This window comes from Vanessa cardui, chromosome 30, assembly GCF_905220365.1.
Source record: "Vanessa cardui chromosome 30, ilVanCard2.1, whole genome shotgun sequence".
In the NCBI taxonomy this organism is placed as follows: domain Eukaryota; kingdom Metazoa; phylum Arthropoda; class Insecta; order Lepidoptera; family Nymphalidae; genus Vanessa; species Vanessa cardui.
In genome coordinates this window covers 1,246,596-1,262,837 of record NC_061152.1, presented here as the reverse complement: position 1 = coordinate 1,262,837, position 16,242 = coordinate 1,246,596, and the positions used below count along the sequence as shown (strand labels likewise).

Below are 16,242 nucleotides of genomic sequence, written 5' to 3'. Positions count from 1 at the left end.
ATTGTGTTCATAGAGTATACGAGTATACACCAAAGAGTATATGGTATACACTAGTAAGGATATTTTAGCACTAAACGGACTGCAAAATTATTAGAGATGTCATCTCTCGATTATCTCGATTTATTCGATTTTTCCCAATGGAAATAAAATTGTCAGTTTTAATTACGATGATATTTGGCATATGCTTAATAACCTTAATATTGTTTTACGTTTTAAACAACTTAAATATAATCGTAAACCTATTTGAAAATAATGAAACTCGATTTTATTGTAAATATTTAAAGAATTCCCACGTAGATTCGTACTAAATCTTCTTTAAAAAATTCTTCTTCTCTTTTATTTTTAGTTCTAATTTCTTAATTCGTAATGTTCTTTATTCTGCTATAATTCTCTTTTTAAAGGTAGTATGGTATTATTATAAACAATTATCGAAGTAGGTGCTATATCTTAATTTCTTATATAACTTTAAATATTATGTATGTAGCCTTTCTTAAATTGTAATTTAAAAAAATAAAAGTGACTCATTCATTGATTTTCCACAGTTAGACAGAGTATAAGGAACATGAAAATATAATATTTATGAAAAATTTGCCACTGCCAGGTTTATATATAATTGTGTTTTTTAACAATATTTACGAACTAAAGTATCGTGGTACGGAACGTATTTCAATAATGCCGTTTACGAAGCGAAACGAAGCGTCTTGCGAATGAGACAAACGCATAGCAATGTACATGCTTCGCCGTTCGCACCGCGTCGCGTCGGCGAATTTCCCGTGGCCAGGCAGTAATATAGCGTTCAGTGACGTCACTCCTGTTATGACTACTTATTTGAGGTTGTAGTTGTAAAAAAATTAACATTGAAACGAAATTAATTGCGAAGTTGGGTTGGTCAAAACAGACTCTAGATTCCTATTTTTAGTTTGAAACCACTTTTATCTCAGTTTTGTATCTGAAGGTCCAATCAAAAATCATTTATTTGAAAACTTTATCGAAGTAGATTAACGAATTGGCACAAAACATACGTCAGCAAAGCTTTCTTATCGATAATCCGCTTCAAAATTTTACAAAAACGTATTTCAAATGTCGAGAAAAAATACAAAAGTATTTAAGCCAGCGCGGACATGTACGATCAGAGGGGTAGTGACAAATAGCAATGACGTCGGAAAATTGAAATTGAAATTTTGATACCGCATTTTTTGCAGTAAATTACAGTGTTTTAAATTTTTATGATACTTGCGGTTTATCCTGTATGGAGTTCTTTAAAATAAACACAAGAATAAAAATATCGCATCTTTCCTATTATGACTTAGCTGAAATCATTTAACAAAAGTACATGTATAAAATAAAAAAAAGTCGGTGTGGGCCTGATGTTCCAAGAAAACGATTAGTCTGAAGTCCAGCGAATATCTACTTATATTGTGTCTGTAAATGTAAAATATAAGCGCCAAATGCGTTAAAGACTCATAAAAAAGCACAGGCTATGACCGTAGCAATGACCGTGTTTGTATTGTTCCGTTAAATAAAAAAATAATAATAACATTATTATAATTTTACGATACTTAGATATTTGTGATCTCGTTGGAATGGACCCATATATAGGCGGCACCCGAAATAGAGATCCAAAGGCAGTTTCCCTACCCCAGCCCTGTTAGAAAACATACAACATGAAACTAATTATTAAGTATTTATCTTTCTATTTACATAAATATACAACATCTTTTCATTGACAAATAAAAGATGAACATATGTTAAGTTGTTACGAATGAATCGGATTCGATACTCGATAAAATTTACGAATATCGAAATTTAATTTCATATTTATATATTCTATAAACTTCATAGTGGAAACCATTTCAAAACATTTAACCGATTATTGTTTAAAATCCTATAGGCCATGGATCCTCATTTAATGCTTAAATTTATAAAATACTATTATCGAAACTTTATTAAGACGAAATTCACACAACACTAATTCAATTCAATTCAATTCTTAGTTTAATGGCTTTTAGTTGTGCCGGCAGGGCACAGATTATTTCGCCAATGTCACGTAGGATGGAGAAGACACGAATGAGATTGATCGGTACGGTTGAGACACTAAACTCAATTGAATTTTAAAGTCAAGAATAGTAGTATTAATTTCCTTGTTAATCCTTAACCTAGAACAACACAAACATTAAGAGTTAATAATAGGATAATTAAAAAAAAAAAAAAATAGTTGTTAGTATTCTAAACTATATATGTAATAAAATATGAAAAATTGGACTATTCACAACTTAATTTTATTTAATTTGATATATTTACATAAGATTGAACAAAATGGACTAAACACAAACGTCAACAAACATTCAACATTTATAGGGCGAGGGACTTTAGGAGGGAGGATGTCATAAATGGGACGAAGAAGTTTAGGGCAAAGGAACAGGATATGGGTTGCAGAGCCTTCGTCTAGGCCACATTCACACAGCGAGTGATCACGAACTCTGATTTTTGCTAGATGAGTAGGTGTGCATGAATGGCCGAGGCGTAACCGACAGATGGTGGAGGTGACCCAACAGTCAGCGTGCCTGTGAGATGAAAACCAAGGTCGCCTCGGAATTTCAGGTTGTAACGCCGAATAATATTTACCCTTGACCAATTTTGATGAAACCCAAAAAGAATTCCAGGATTTAATCAATTCAGCTTTGGCAAGAGAAAGCAAATCCTGAGATGTGTTGGCAAAATGCTCAGATGTACCAGATTGGATAGCAATCTTAGCATACGAGTCTGCCATCTCATTACCAGATATAGCTGAATGGCTAGGAATCCAGACCAGCAGGACTTGTAGCCCTTGTTGATGACAGGACAACAGGGCCTCTCTGATCTTAAAAACGATTGAAAGTCTTGATCTGCTACGAAAAGGATTCTCTTTAATGGCTAACAGACAGCTTAGTGAGTCACATAAAATAATTGTTTGCTGAATATTGTGTGACAGGGCATACTTTACGGCTTCCAGTAAAGCGATGGCCTCACCGGAGAATACAGAGGTTTCGGGGGGACATTTAAATAATAGGGCTATTTTAAATTTAGGAATCCAACAAGCTGCACCAACGCAGCCGGTCGGCGAGAGCTTAGAGGCATCAGTATATATAGGGAGATGATTAGGCCAATTTTGATGAAAAATTGTTTGAAATTGGATATTAGCATCAGGGGAACCTTTTACGATTCCAAGATTTGTTATTACCGGAGGATTATAAATAAGTGCTTTAAAGGAGGTGGAAAAAAGAGGATTAGAGGGAAAAGTGTTAAGTGGATGGGGGAGTTTGGTATACTTGAGGAAACTGTTTAATAGGAATGGGGATGCCGGATTATCTGGGTTACAAAGGTGGGATAGTTTGTTTAATCTAATCAGTAGAGGATGGGAGGGTAGCTGTAACAATCTGATGATAAAGCGGTCACAAAGATATTGCCTCCTTATCTGTAGAGGAGGGTCAACACACTCAACCTGCAGAGCATTAGTAGGGGTGGATTTCATCGCACCCAATATAATACGGAGACATTTATATTGTATTTTATTTAATTTTTCTGAAGCTGATTTATTAAAAGGATCCAGAACGAACAGTCCATAGTCCAAATGACTACGAACTATTGCGTTATAGATCAATTTTAATGTATAAGGGTGAGCTCCCCACCAGACTCCAGACACTGCTCTAAGGGCATTAATAGATTTTTCACATTTCTTGGCTATGTAATCGGAGTGAGAAATTCCGTTCAGTTTGTAATCGAGAATTATACCAAGAAATTTTGTTTTGTCTACAAAGTTAATGCATTGACCCTCATAAAACAGATCAAAGGCAGGAATACGTCTTTTTTTCGTAAAAATCACTGCTTGACTTTTGGCTATCGACAGCGACAAGCCATGGTCACAGAGCCATTGGGATAGGTAATGCAAAGCAGAGTTTAATCGAAATGATAAATTTTCAACGGAACTTGATCTATGATATAAAACTATGTCATCAGCATACTGGAGGATGTTACAAAAGTTGTTAACAGACAAATCGAGGTCATGAGTGTATATGCTATAAAGCAGAGGACTGAGTACAGAGCCTTGAGGAAGACCTTTCCAGACGAATCTGGGGGGAAGTGAGAGATGTTGGTGTCTTACCGTTATTGATCTGCAAGTTAACAGATTACATATGAAATGAACTATCCTCGGTGGAATACTCAGCTGTTGCATTTTCTGCCTGAGCAACGGAAGAAGGACATTATCATATGCAGAAGATATGTCTAGAAATATTCCCACAAGGTACTCTCCTTTCGCAAAGGCAATCCGAATGTCTGTTGTAAGTATGCTTAGACTATCAATAGTGCTCGACCCCTTCCGAAAGCCAAATTGAGAGGGAGCAAGTATGTTTCTGCTTTCCATTAACCATTCCAGGCGATTCTTCAAGAGATGTTCAGTGATCTTTGCCAAAGTAGATGATAAAGCTATAGGTCTATAAGAATTGCAATCGGAAGGGTTCTTACCCGGTTTAAGAATGGGAATAACAATTTGTGACTTCCAAGGTTGCGGGATGATTCCTTTGATAAAAACCGAGTTAATAATATTTAAAAAACAATGTTTAGCTTTATCATTCAATTTGGAAATAAAAGAGTAAGGAACGCCATCTTCCCCAGGTGTCGAATCGGATAGACCATTTAGTGTACATTGAAGTTCGGAAAAAGAGAAGGGGGCATCCATTTCATTCAAAGTAGATGCTGGCGTAGAAATTAGAAAACTGTCCTCATATGGGACAAAAGGGGGGGCAAGCTTATCAGCAAAATTGTTAAGCCACTCAGAAGGAGTATTTGAGGTAGGGTTGTCAGAGTTAAGGCAACGGCGGAATTTTTTAAGTTGGGACCAGACTGCAGAGGAAGAGGAACGAGGGCTCAGGGATTCACAAAATTGAATCCAACTGACTTTTTTCTTTTTAGAAATCAGACGTTTTAATTTGGCATCGATTCTCTGATACTTGTAAAAATTATCCATAGACATACACATAGTGTATGTTTCTTCAGCCTCTAGTCTCTGTTCAGTTAATCGTTTGCATTCCTCATCCCACCAGGGGGTGGAAAGCAAATGATTTTTTGAGATGTGTTTTTTGGGAAAATGGAGATCAGCTGCAGTTAAAATACCATTAACGAAAAGGTCGTAGCAAAGGATTACATTTCGATAGTCTTGCGACACAAAGAGGGAGTCAATCATGTCGTCAACAGATTCAGCATATGCAGACCAATTAACATGCTTTAATTTATATTTTAATAAAGGATTTGGGTTGGAGTATGGGATGGATCGGTTATTTAAAGAAAGGAGGATAGGGAAGTGGTCACTACCAAAAGAGGATGATAGGACATTCCAGGATAATTGAGAAGCAAGGGCAGGAGAGGTTAGGGATAGGTCAACAACGGATTTTGGGTTTTGGTTGGGGTATACTCTACGAGTTGGTGAGCCATTATTGAGGATGCAGAGGTTTGCATCATCAAACATGTCCATCAACAAGAGAGCAAACGAATCACAAAAATGTGAACCCCAGGAGGTATGGTGGGCATTAAAATCCCCCATGACAAGGATAGGATGAGGGAGATTAGAGAAGATGGCGGATAATTCGGGAATTAAAGCGGGATTAGGATGAGGGATATACAGGGAGAGAAAAGAGATGTTGAGGGCTCTAACAGCAACAGCATTAATATGCTGGCTGGACAGGGATAGAGGGATTTGGGAAAAGGGAAGGGAGTGCCGAATAAAAATGGCACTCCCGGCATAACCATCACTCCTGTCATCTCTCAAACAGGAGAAGCCCGGTACCCGGAATCGGGATCCAGGGATCAACCAAGTTTCAGAGATGGCAATAATGACAGGTTTATGGAGATTAATAAGAGAGAGGAGTTCGTGTTTTTTAGGCCGGACGCTCTTGCAGTTCCATTGAAGGAAGCTGATTGGGGCCATTTTTAAGGATTGAGAATAGTTGACCTAAGTCTTGAGCAACGTTGGACGGTAAAGGGATATCATTACAGGTTGAAATAATGCTTAGAAGTATCTTCGTTAACATTTCCAAGAAGTTGGGATTGTTATTTACGGGGAGAGGAGTATTTTGGTTGAGAGCACAACCGTTGGGAGTAGTAGAGGGACAATTGCTAACAATGGATTGGTGAGCCTGTTTATCGTATCCTTTTCCAAGCGGTGATCTTGGGCGAGGAGTACTTATAACAGTCTTACGATAGGATCTGACAGGTGAAGGGATAGATTTGTTTGGGATAGTTGGAGAATATATAGGAGGGGTAAACATCTCTTTTGCAATCTCTGCATAGGATCTACGAACAGGAGGGAACCTTGAGGATGCTTCTATATATGACACATTGTCTTGGGACATAACAATTTTTATGGATTGTTGGCGTGAAAATTCAGGACAGTCCTTATCCGTAGTAAAATGAACACCTGAGCAATGTAAGCAAGTGGCGTTATCCTTACTTACATCACAAGACTCACCTGTGTGGGATTTGGAGCACTTAAAACATCTAGGTTGTGATCGGCACTGAGTTTTTATGTGACCATAACGGCAGCAGTTCAGGCATTGGATCGTCGGAAGTTTATACATTTCTACAGGTAGGGAAGTATGATAGGAAAACACTTTATTGGGAAGCATTTGCCCCCTAAATGTGATAACCACAGATTGGGTTGGGACCCATGTGATAACACCATCGGTAAAAGTTTTCCTGTTAAGGCGTCTGATTTTTAAAACTTCACCACATCCAGAGGGAAGTTCGAGTGATGATGCTAATTCATCCATTGTCCAGTCCACGGGAATACCCTTAATCAAACCCATTCTAGTAATATTGAAAGTCGGTACAATAGCTTTATATTTACACATTTCAATAACAGGGTTTGCTAGAAAGGAGTTTGCTGCCTTGCTTGTTGAAAACTCAACAGATATTTTATTGCGTCCTACATTTTTAAGACCATCATTAATAATACCACTAATTTTGTGAGTATGTAGAAATTGCCCAAATTTGATAGCCCGTATAGTAGTTCCTGAAGCAGGATCAGAGACTTCCCGGGACACATGAACAATGAAAGGGCCTTTGTCACTGTCTAAGTAACTCTTAGGGCCTTCAGAGTAGGAAGGATGGGTGTAGATCGTTTGGATGGAAGGAGTTGCGGTTGTGGGATGAATTACCGTTTTTTTTATGTTGGAGTCGGAATTAATTGATTCCTTATCACTTTGTCGTTTACGAGAAACAGGTAAAGAAGGAGAAGAACAATTGTCAGGAACTAAATCTACTGAGCCACCTGGATCAGGGGGTTCGGGAGGAGTATCAACCTCCATTATAAAACTTAAAAACTACAGAATATTAAAATACAGCAAATACTCACAATATGAATAAATGTTAGTAACACCACTAACCCAAATATCAACTAATAGTACTATTAACAGTAAAATACACTACAGAACTAAACGTAAACACTCAAAATCTCTTAACACGTGTGTTAACCAACACTAACGCAAGCGAAAAAAAACCACAACACTAATATTGTTTTTTTTTTTGTTTGACACTGACAGCTGACTGTTATACACAAATTGACAGTGACAGCCAAATATATAACCTCTTCGTACGTCTTAGTAGCAACAAGTTTTTTTTTGTTTTAAAAGTTATCCAAAACTATTTACAAATATGAAGAATGGATGATATCGGGAAACACGCACCTTCGTACCAACTAGATCAAGAAATATTAGACGGTGAGTACTAGAGGGCGTTTGTGAATGAAATTTGAGACTACTTCTTAGAATAAAATGACGCAAAATTCTTTATAGCTGTATTTTTATTTGAATACTTAACGTTTTTTAATAAATACTAGTAAAATATCAAGCTTTACGACGAACAATATTAACAGAGTCCTACTTTGTATCTTTTATTAATATTTATTATTATGAAAAAGTTGGAATTTTTTAAATTCTTGTTTTGTTTTGTTTTTTTTTTTTTTTTTTTTTATCTCCAATGTGACTGTGATATATAATATATGGATAAATTATCCATTTATAATGAACTAATCTATTTAATTTCAATGTTAAAATATAACTATATTATCTGTAAAATAGACTTTAAATATTTTATTTTCTAATATAAAACATTAAACAATAAATAATACTGTGTTTGAATTTTTTTTTTTTTTTTTTTTTGTTTATCTATAACACGATTGTAGAAGACCAAGGATGGAAGAGCCAGTGCCTAATATTAATTTATTTAGAAAATCATTTTTTGAAACCTATTTATTTTTATAAAAAAAAATTACATTATATTTATAATTAAATTCAAATAGATACAATACAAAACAGAATTTGGTGGAATGGTGGTAAGGATACTAGCAGCATTTCTCTGTTGAATCCGTAGACGGTACTCAGGGAAAAATATAAATTCTCCTGTCACCAATATACGGCACTAAAGACAAATTTCACATTGAAACTATGATATTAATTATTAATTTTGTTAAAAAAAAATGTCATCTGAAGTTAGAAAGTAAAATTAAAGTTACTACAAGTAAGTTTTAGTGTAGTTTCATAATTAAATATATATTGATCTAGAGTTGTTTATAGTTTGCTGTATTAGCTGAGTTATTAGCATTTCAAAGAGTTTGTAATTAATATATCTTTATTTATACATAATACTATGAAATTACTTATATACACTTTAATTTTACTACCAAAGTTTAGGTAACAGTTTTATTGACATTTAAAATGTCATTTTTGCAAATCCACAGTGAACATCACAGATTAATAAAGCTCTCGACTAATGATATCTCGTCAATTTGCTGTCAAATGTTGTTTATTTGGCTTTTCTCCTCTTATAGTCGGAATAGAGAATTATAACTCTTTGTTAGAAATAATTTCGTCCGTTTATTCCAGCACGTGGCATCAATATGACAGTGGAAGAGGTTGCCGGCTTACCTACATGCAAGTATACGGAAAGAGTCCAGAGTCTGATACTGAGTGATGACGACCTGACTTTTCTGAAAGGTCTCAGACGGAGAATCAAAAACAGAGTAAGTCATTAGTGCATATCATTCAAACTAAGTCTATAATAGGCTATTTGACTAATTTTTAACCTAGTAAAAGTTGATTTTTTAATTTCTAGTACATATTTGCCGAAAAATATCATATTAAAAAATCCATTATTTGAATAACGCGCGAAAACGCTACTTGGAAAATATGGCGCTGCAAAGGCGTCGGTGACGTCACTTTGATGTATTTTAATCTGTGGTACATATAGTAGAAAAGCAAGGTTTACAAGAAAGTGACTTCATCATAAGCCCGGCCAATCAGGAGCGTTTTGTGTCATGTGACAAACATTTGAAAAAATGAATTGATTTCTGAATAAATTAAGTATTATTTTCAACTTTCGTTAGTAAATAACCATTTTTAAACTCGTAATATACAGTGATAACAATAATTCACAATTTATTTTTCGCATAGTCAAATAGCCTATAGTAAGCTCTTGCCAAAGGACCGGACTAACATACAACGGATACATTTGAGATTTTTCCAACCCATCTTTGACTGTTCTTGATCGTAACCTAAAGCCTAATCCTAACTGAAAATTACACTTACCATACATTTATTACATTAGTATTTACACTAGTTTTCAACCCTCTCCACTATTATAAGAAGAAATAAGAATAAAAAAAATGATGTATGTTTGGTTTATTTGTAATTTCAAAGAGATCATAAGGCATGGTCAACCACCCCTCATCAGATATTCTACCGCCAAATAACAGTACTCAGTATTGTTGTGTTCCGGTTTGAAGGGTGAGTCAGTGTAACTACAGACACAAGGGACCATGTTAGTTCCTAAGGTTGGTGGCGCATTGACGATGTAAGGAATAGTTAATACATCTTACAGCGTCATTGTCTATGGGTGATCACTTACCATCACCATCAAAAAAATAACACAAAGTTATCTATTACCAAATTTTTGATACTATAGATTTTATATGCAGTAGTTCATGTTATGGATTTTGTCGTAGATTTGTAAAACAGTGATATTTCTCTAATGCGATGACTTCTCACGACGTTCGAATGTAAACCACAGACGTAACACAATACGTTATGGTAACACAAGACGATTGATGCGGGTTTTGCATACGTTTTATGTAATTGTGAAAGTTTATTAAATCAAATCAAATTTATTCAAGTAAACTTCACAATCAACTCAACAATCAATCAACAACCGACTTAAAAAAGGAGGAGGTTATCAATTAGTCTGCATTTTTTTTTATGTTATTTATTTAATATAACAATAACTATAACTACGTTATATAATCGTAAATCGACTTTTAAGTAGTTTAATATTTTTCATTTCATTTTACCTAGGAGGACTCTCAAAAATATGTTAAATATATGCAATTATTTTTATTACTCTTTACTGCATTTTTATTTGTTTTAAAATAGTGTTTTGTTTTGAAGTCTTTTTTTCTTTTTGTTAAAATTTTATTTATTGAACCGTCAATAATGAAATACTACCACCGTTTCGGAAAGCAGCTTCTATCTTGCTATTAGCGATTCGTGTTCAGTAAACTGGCTTACTTTGGGCAATATCGTAATGACTAATAGGGAAGATCTAGACTCAATAACAGATCCATGATTTGTAGACCTTTTCAAGCTGTACAATACTGTAGTACATTATTTTGATCTATCTCGTAGGGTTCAGTTAGGTCTTGCAATGAAAGCAAAACGAAATGTTTTATCTAGTTCAGCTTAGAAACCTCTAAAATCATCAGTGTTTCTCTACTGCATTGTGCATGTATTATACATATAAACTTTCCTCTTGAATCATACTTTCTATTAAAAAAAAACCGCATCAAAATCCGTTGCGTAGTTTTCAAGTTACACAGTCATTGGGAAGGGGCTTTGTTTTTATTCTCAGTAGTAATACCCCAACAACAGCTTGTAAATTTCCCACTGCTGGGATAAAGCCTCTCTCTTGGAGGAGGAGGATGGAATTCACATGTAGCAGAAGAAGAGATATGCAGGTTTCCTCACGATTTTTCCTTTACCGAGCACGATATGAATTTTAAACACAAATTAAGCACATGAATACAGTGGTGCTTTGGTTAAGCATCATCGGTTAAGATGCACGCCTTCTAACCACTGGGCGATCTTCCATTAAAGCCTTATTAATAGACATCGGATTTTATGCATTTGCATTTTTGCATATGAAAATGCATATAATACTATTTTCAAAGCGTTATTACATATTTGGGTACTTTTTCTTTACCAGTGCTTATTTCCTTAGTTAGACATATTAGGCGTGTAATATAATGAACCCCGGTCTTGACGGGATAAGAGAATTGACGCCTTTGTCAACGGCACCGGACAAACTCATCCTGGAAAGGTTTTTGTTATGGTAAAGTTTGGCTGTTACTGTAAGAAATATTAACTATTCCTTACATCGTCAATGCACAACTAACCTTGGGAACTAAGATGTTATGTCCCTTGTGCCTGTAGTTACACTGGTTCACTCACCCTTCAAAACGGAACACAACAATACTGAGTACTGTTATTTGGCGGTAGAATAACTGATGAGTGGGTGGTACCTACCCAGACGGGCTTGCACAAAGCCCTACCACCAAGCATCTGCAGAAATGGCGCCAAATTTCAAGTGTTGTCCGGTAACGTCAGTTTACGTCGATAGGTCATTATCAACGATTGAATTGAATATTAAGTGCGAAAAGTCACAAGTTTGCCGTGGAAAACCTGGAGAAATATAGTATTGTTTATTTTTTTCCAAAATTGCAAGTTTATTTATTTTTATTTATTTATTTGTAATCGATAACGTTTACAATTACATGTTCACATTAAGGATTAAGAATTTTAATGTTTTCATAGACTATGTGATTTTGATAAATGAAAAAATATCTATACATAATAACAGGTAGATCGATACAGGTTTTTATCTTTGTTGCCGGTAAAAAGTATGTATTATATCGTTCATAATTCATAATACATTATTTTGTTACACATATACAATATAAATATTACAAAAAATGCATTTATCACACATTGTGAACAGAATTACAAATTGAACGTACAATAATTATTCTATGAGTACAAGCGCCTGAAAATTATAATAAATAAGTTATATTTTTCTAGGCTTTTTAGGTATTATTAGTTATAAATTAAATAAATGTCAAAATCTAATTAGAATTTTTTTTTTATCGTACATATTTGCATGCATATTTTGGCATTTTGATAGTGCATATAATCCGATGTCTAGTTATTAATATCTTCTTATGTTATGTTTCGTACAAAAGCTGGCCTCCCAAAACAGCCGACGTCGTAGTATGGAGCACTTGCGCCGCCTGACCCGGGAGCTTAGGGCGGTGAGGGCGTGCCGGGAGGACGCGCTTAGCGAGAGGCGCGCCCTCCTGGAATCCAGGACGGAATTACGGAAGAGTTTTACGTTGCTAAGAAACCATGTCCTACAGGTATGGCTTGTTTCATCTCTGACGTATGTAAAGAGTGTATATACTTTGGTAATGGTAATAGTGTTTTCGTTTGAGCCATCTGATGGTAAGTGGTCATAATCACCCATAGACAATGACGCTGTAAGGAATAATTAATATATTATTCCTTACATAGTCAATGTGTCACCAAACTTGGGAACTAAGATGTTATGTCCCTTGTGCCTGTAGTTACACTGTCAAACCTTTCAAACCGGAACACAACAATACGTACTGTTGTTTAGCGGTAGAATATGTGATGAGTGGGTGGTACCTACTCAGGCGGGCTTGCCCAAAGCCCTACATCCAAGTAAAAGGTAAGAAATTATTTATAAAAAATTAAATCGACTTCAAAATTACATAAATAATAAAGATGTATGAAACTACCAGAATCGATTTTAATGAAACGTACTCCGTTCCTGAGTTCAAGTGTAGCTAACTTCTAAAAAGATCATCTCAATACAATTTTTAGTTTTTGAGAAATTCGTGAACAAACATACACTTAATATTTCTCATAGCGTCGGCCCGTCCACCAAAATAGATTCAGAAAAGCGTTTGGACTGCTTGGAGGTAGAAAATGTGATAGTAACTACCCAGACGGGCTTACACAGTAACCAACCACAAAGTAAACCCTTTGTTAAATCATAGACTCCGCCCGCCGCCGCTAGATGGCATTAGTGTTGATCTAACATCATCAACCAATCAGAGTATAGTACGACGCAACTCAGATGTAGCATCGGCAAATGCAATAAAACCGATTACTGCACATTTACAACCAATAGAAACAGCTCCCTATCGCGCCACTCGACGCTATTCGTCGCTATAGATTCCCGCGTCAGTTCGACCCGAGACAGCGAGTGCGTGTGAAGCGACGCGTCAGATTGACGAATATATTAGGTCGTGTGATATTACGAGTTACTGCGTTTGTGTAAAGATCATATTCACATAACAAATAGATATTGATAATTTGGGATGGCGTACTCAATTCGGATGTGATCGGTTTAACGAATTTTGCCGATGCTATATCTAGTCATCCATAATAAAACAAATAAATCACTTTCAGACTCTAAAACATCGTTCCGACCCGTCAGAAGTGCCAGACATTGAACAGGACGCCACTGAATCTCATTACAAAGAGGATCCCGTTAAAAACGAGACGAAAACTCTACCAACGACGCAAAGTTTACGAGAAAACCGCATAGATATAGACAAACACATATTCGAATGTCGCATCGATAAGCTGGTCCAACAAAGCGTTAATCATATGTATAAGAGAGAGAAACGCGTGTACGCTAAGACCATATTCTTAGATGGTAAGAAAAGTGGGGGGGTTAAAGCTGATGGGACTGATGGGGTACTGGATCTCTGTGTGAAGGAGAAAAGAAGGAGTCACGGCAGGAAGCAACTGGCGCCACGGAGGATAACGTATTGTGATGATTATGACGGTAGGTGAATATATTATGTGACGTAGATCAGTAGTGTGTACACAGGTTTACATGGGTCGATGTAGATTACCATTAGTTGTCTATGTCGTCTCGGGTCTGGGTGTTTGTGCCGTCGTTACTTCTGATCTCCCACAACACAAGTGCGCTAGCTACATAAATTGGGTTCAGAGAAATATAAGTGATGTTGTCCAATAATTATAATTAAAAAAACACAACAAGATTATATAGACGACTAAAAAGCTTGTAATAGGCTATTTGACTGGTTTTTAAATCCATTTTATATTATTTAGTAGAAGTTAAGGAACCCAGTAAAAGTTGATTTTTTTATTTCAAGAACATATTTACCGAAAAATATCATATTAAAAATTGCATATTTAAATAGCGCGCAAAAACGCTACTTGGGCAATATGGCGCTGCTATGGGGTCGGTGACGTCACATTCTGGTATTCTTGTTTATTTAATCTGTGTACATATTACAATTTCAAGAAAGCTAAGTCACTGTAGCCGAAAACGGCTAAGTAGATATATATATATAGTAGAAAAGCAAGCTTAACAAGAAAGTGACTTCATCATAAGCCCGGCCAATCAGGAGCGTTTTGTGTCACGTGACAAACGTTTGAAAAATTGCACTTTTATTTATGGATTTTTGAATAAATTAAGTATTATTTTCAACTTTCGTTAGTAAATAACCATTTTTACAATAAATCACAATTTATTTTTCGCATTGTCAAATAGCCTATTAATACTTGTTGTCTTAAATTTTCGCGATTATTACACATTTAAATAAAACTAATTATAACGGATGAATCGCGTATATTAATTATTTTTAAACATCCCGACGTTTCGAGCACTTTGCAGTGTTCGTGGTCACGGGTAGACTAAGATGACATTTGTCTATTTGAAGAACAAAGGAAATATTATTAACAACTACCGCCAACGATTTCTCAATTGATGTCTTGAGTAACGTTCCGGTTGCAAAGTGCTCGAAACGTCGGGATGTTTAAAAATAATTAATATACGCGATTCATCCGTTATAATTAGTTTTATTTAAATCTATTAATACTTGTTGACTTCCAGGCAGGATATATTACATACATATATAATTATAATTGACTAATATGATTGTATTTTTAAATGTTGAAAACTAATAACTACTGAGTTTCTTGCCGGTTCTTCTCGGTAAAATCTACGTTTCGAACCGGTGGTAGCTTCACTTAATTGTTAAATGACGATTCAAAAGTGCTTGTAAAGGCCTAAGAATAAAGTATATTTTGATTTTTGATTTTGACAAACTGTTTTCTATCCGTTTTCAGATGGCGCCCTCGATTTGAAGATAAAAAATTAAATCAGTGACTTTCTTGGACAGTTAGACATTAAACTTATAAGTAGCCATTATATGTAGACCAAAAATAATAAATAATTGCACAGATGAAAAATACTACAGATAACATATAACTTTTTTTATAATGTTACAAATAAAATCTAAAAGATTTATTATTGAAAATAAAAAGGTTGTATATTTTTTATCTGTGCGATATCACAGATTATATATTTTTAAATATTATAAACGGTGTAAGGACCACGAAACATATACAAAAATGTTAAATTAATGATGCGTTATATTTTACAAAATAATCTATCAGATTTTATCGTATATGAAATTGTTGTCTCTGAAATAATTATTTTTAAGCGAGAATTTAGTTAAACAACACTATAATCTCTGACAGGAATTATTAAATCAGTGTAAAAAAAACATTTATCATATTGTTAATTTTCGATAGAATCTTTGCAAAAAAAATTAAATTAATTTGAAAATTAAAGTAACCGTTAAAAATCAGTTTAAAATTAGAACAAGTATGTTCTAGAACATATGTATTGATGTTTGGTACAGGATATCTGATGGCTTGCACAAAGTGTTACCACTATTAAAAATATTTTCATTTTTCTTTTTTGCAAATATTCTATTTTGATGTATGATATAATATATTTAAAAAATAATGACCTGTTATTGTCTTCCTAATATAACTTGTTATCATGTAAAAAATCTAGAGACGGATACATATATATTTTTTTTTTCGTCAAAGGCAATGGTATATATTCTTACAGTCGAAAATTCACCACATAATATGTAAGTATATGTCTTTATAGCTAATATTAACTTTTTAAAATATGGTATTTACGTTCTAAGGGCGCCATGGCGCTGAAATATAATTCATTTAATGCGCAACGTTTTGTAATAAACGGTAAGCTTTACAGATGTTATCATGTGTACTTTTGTGTCTAAGTTAC

General features: G+C 34.7%; 1 protein-coding gene across 1 annotated transcript; it reads left to right on the top strand.

The window, feature by feature from the left end:
• Positions 1-7,577: 7,577 nt before the first annotated feature.
• Positions 7,578-15,375, top strand: LOC124542200 (segmentation protein cap'n'collar-like). Its single transcript, XM_047120146.1, has 5 exons — positions 7,578-7,751; positions 8,916-9,052; positions 12,320-12,493; positions 13,572-13,953; positions 15,267-15,375. Exons 1-5 carry the CDS (start codon positions 7,694-7,696, stop codon positions 15,296-15,298), a joined length of 783 nt encoding a protein of 260 aa, XP_046976102.1. The 5' UTR covers positions 7,578-7,693; the 3' UTR covers positions 15,299-15,375.
• Positions 15,376-16,242: the final 867 nt, after the last annotated feature.

Excerpts from the sequence above, each read along its gene's own strand:
- LOC124542200 (XM_047120146.1), top strand. The coding sequence starts at position 7,694 with ATGGATGATATCGGGAAACACGCACCTTCGTACCAACTAGATCAAGAA. Across the intron at positions 7,752-8,915 it reads AGATCAAGAAATATTAGACG|CACGTGGCATCAATATGACA; the intron begins GTGAGTACTAGA and ends CGTTTATTCCAG. Across the intron at positions 12,494-13,571 it reads TAAGAAACCATGTCCTACAG|ACTCTAAAACATCGTTCCGA; the intron begins GTATGGCTTGTT and ends AATCACTTTCAG.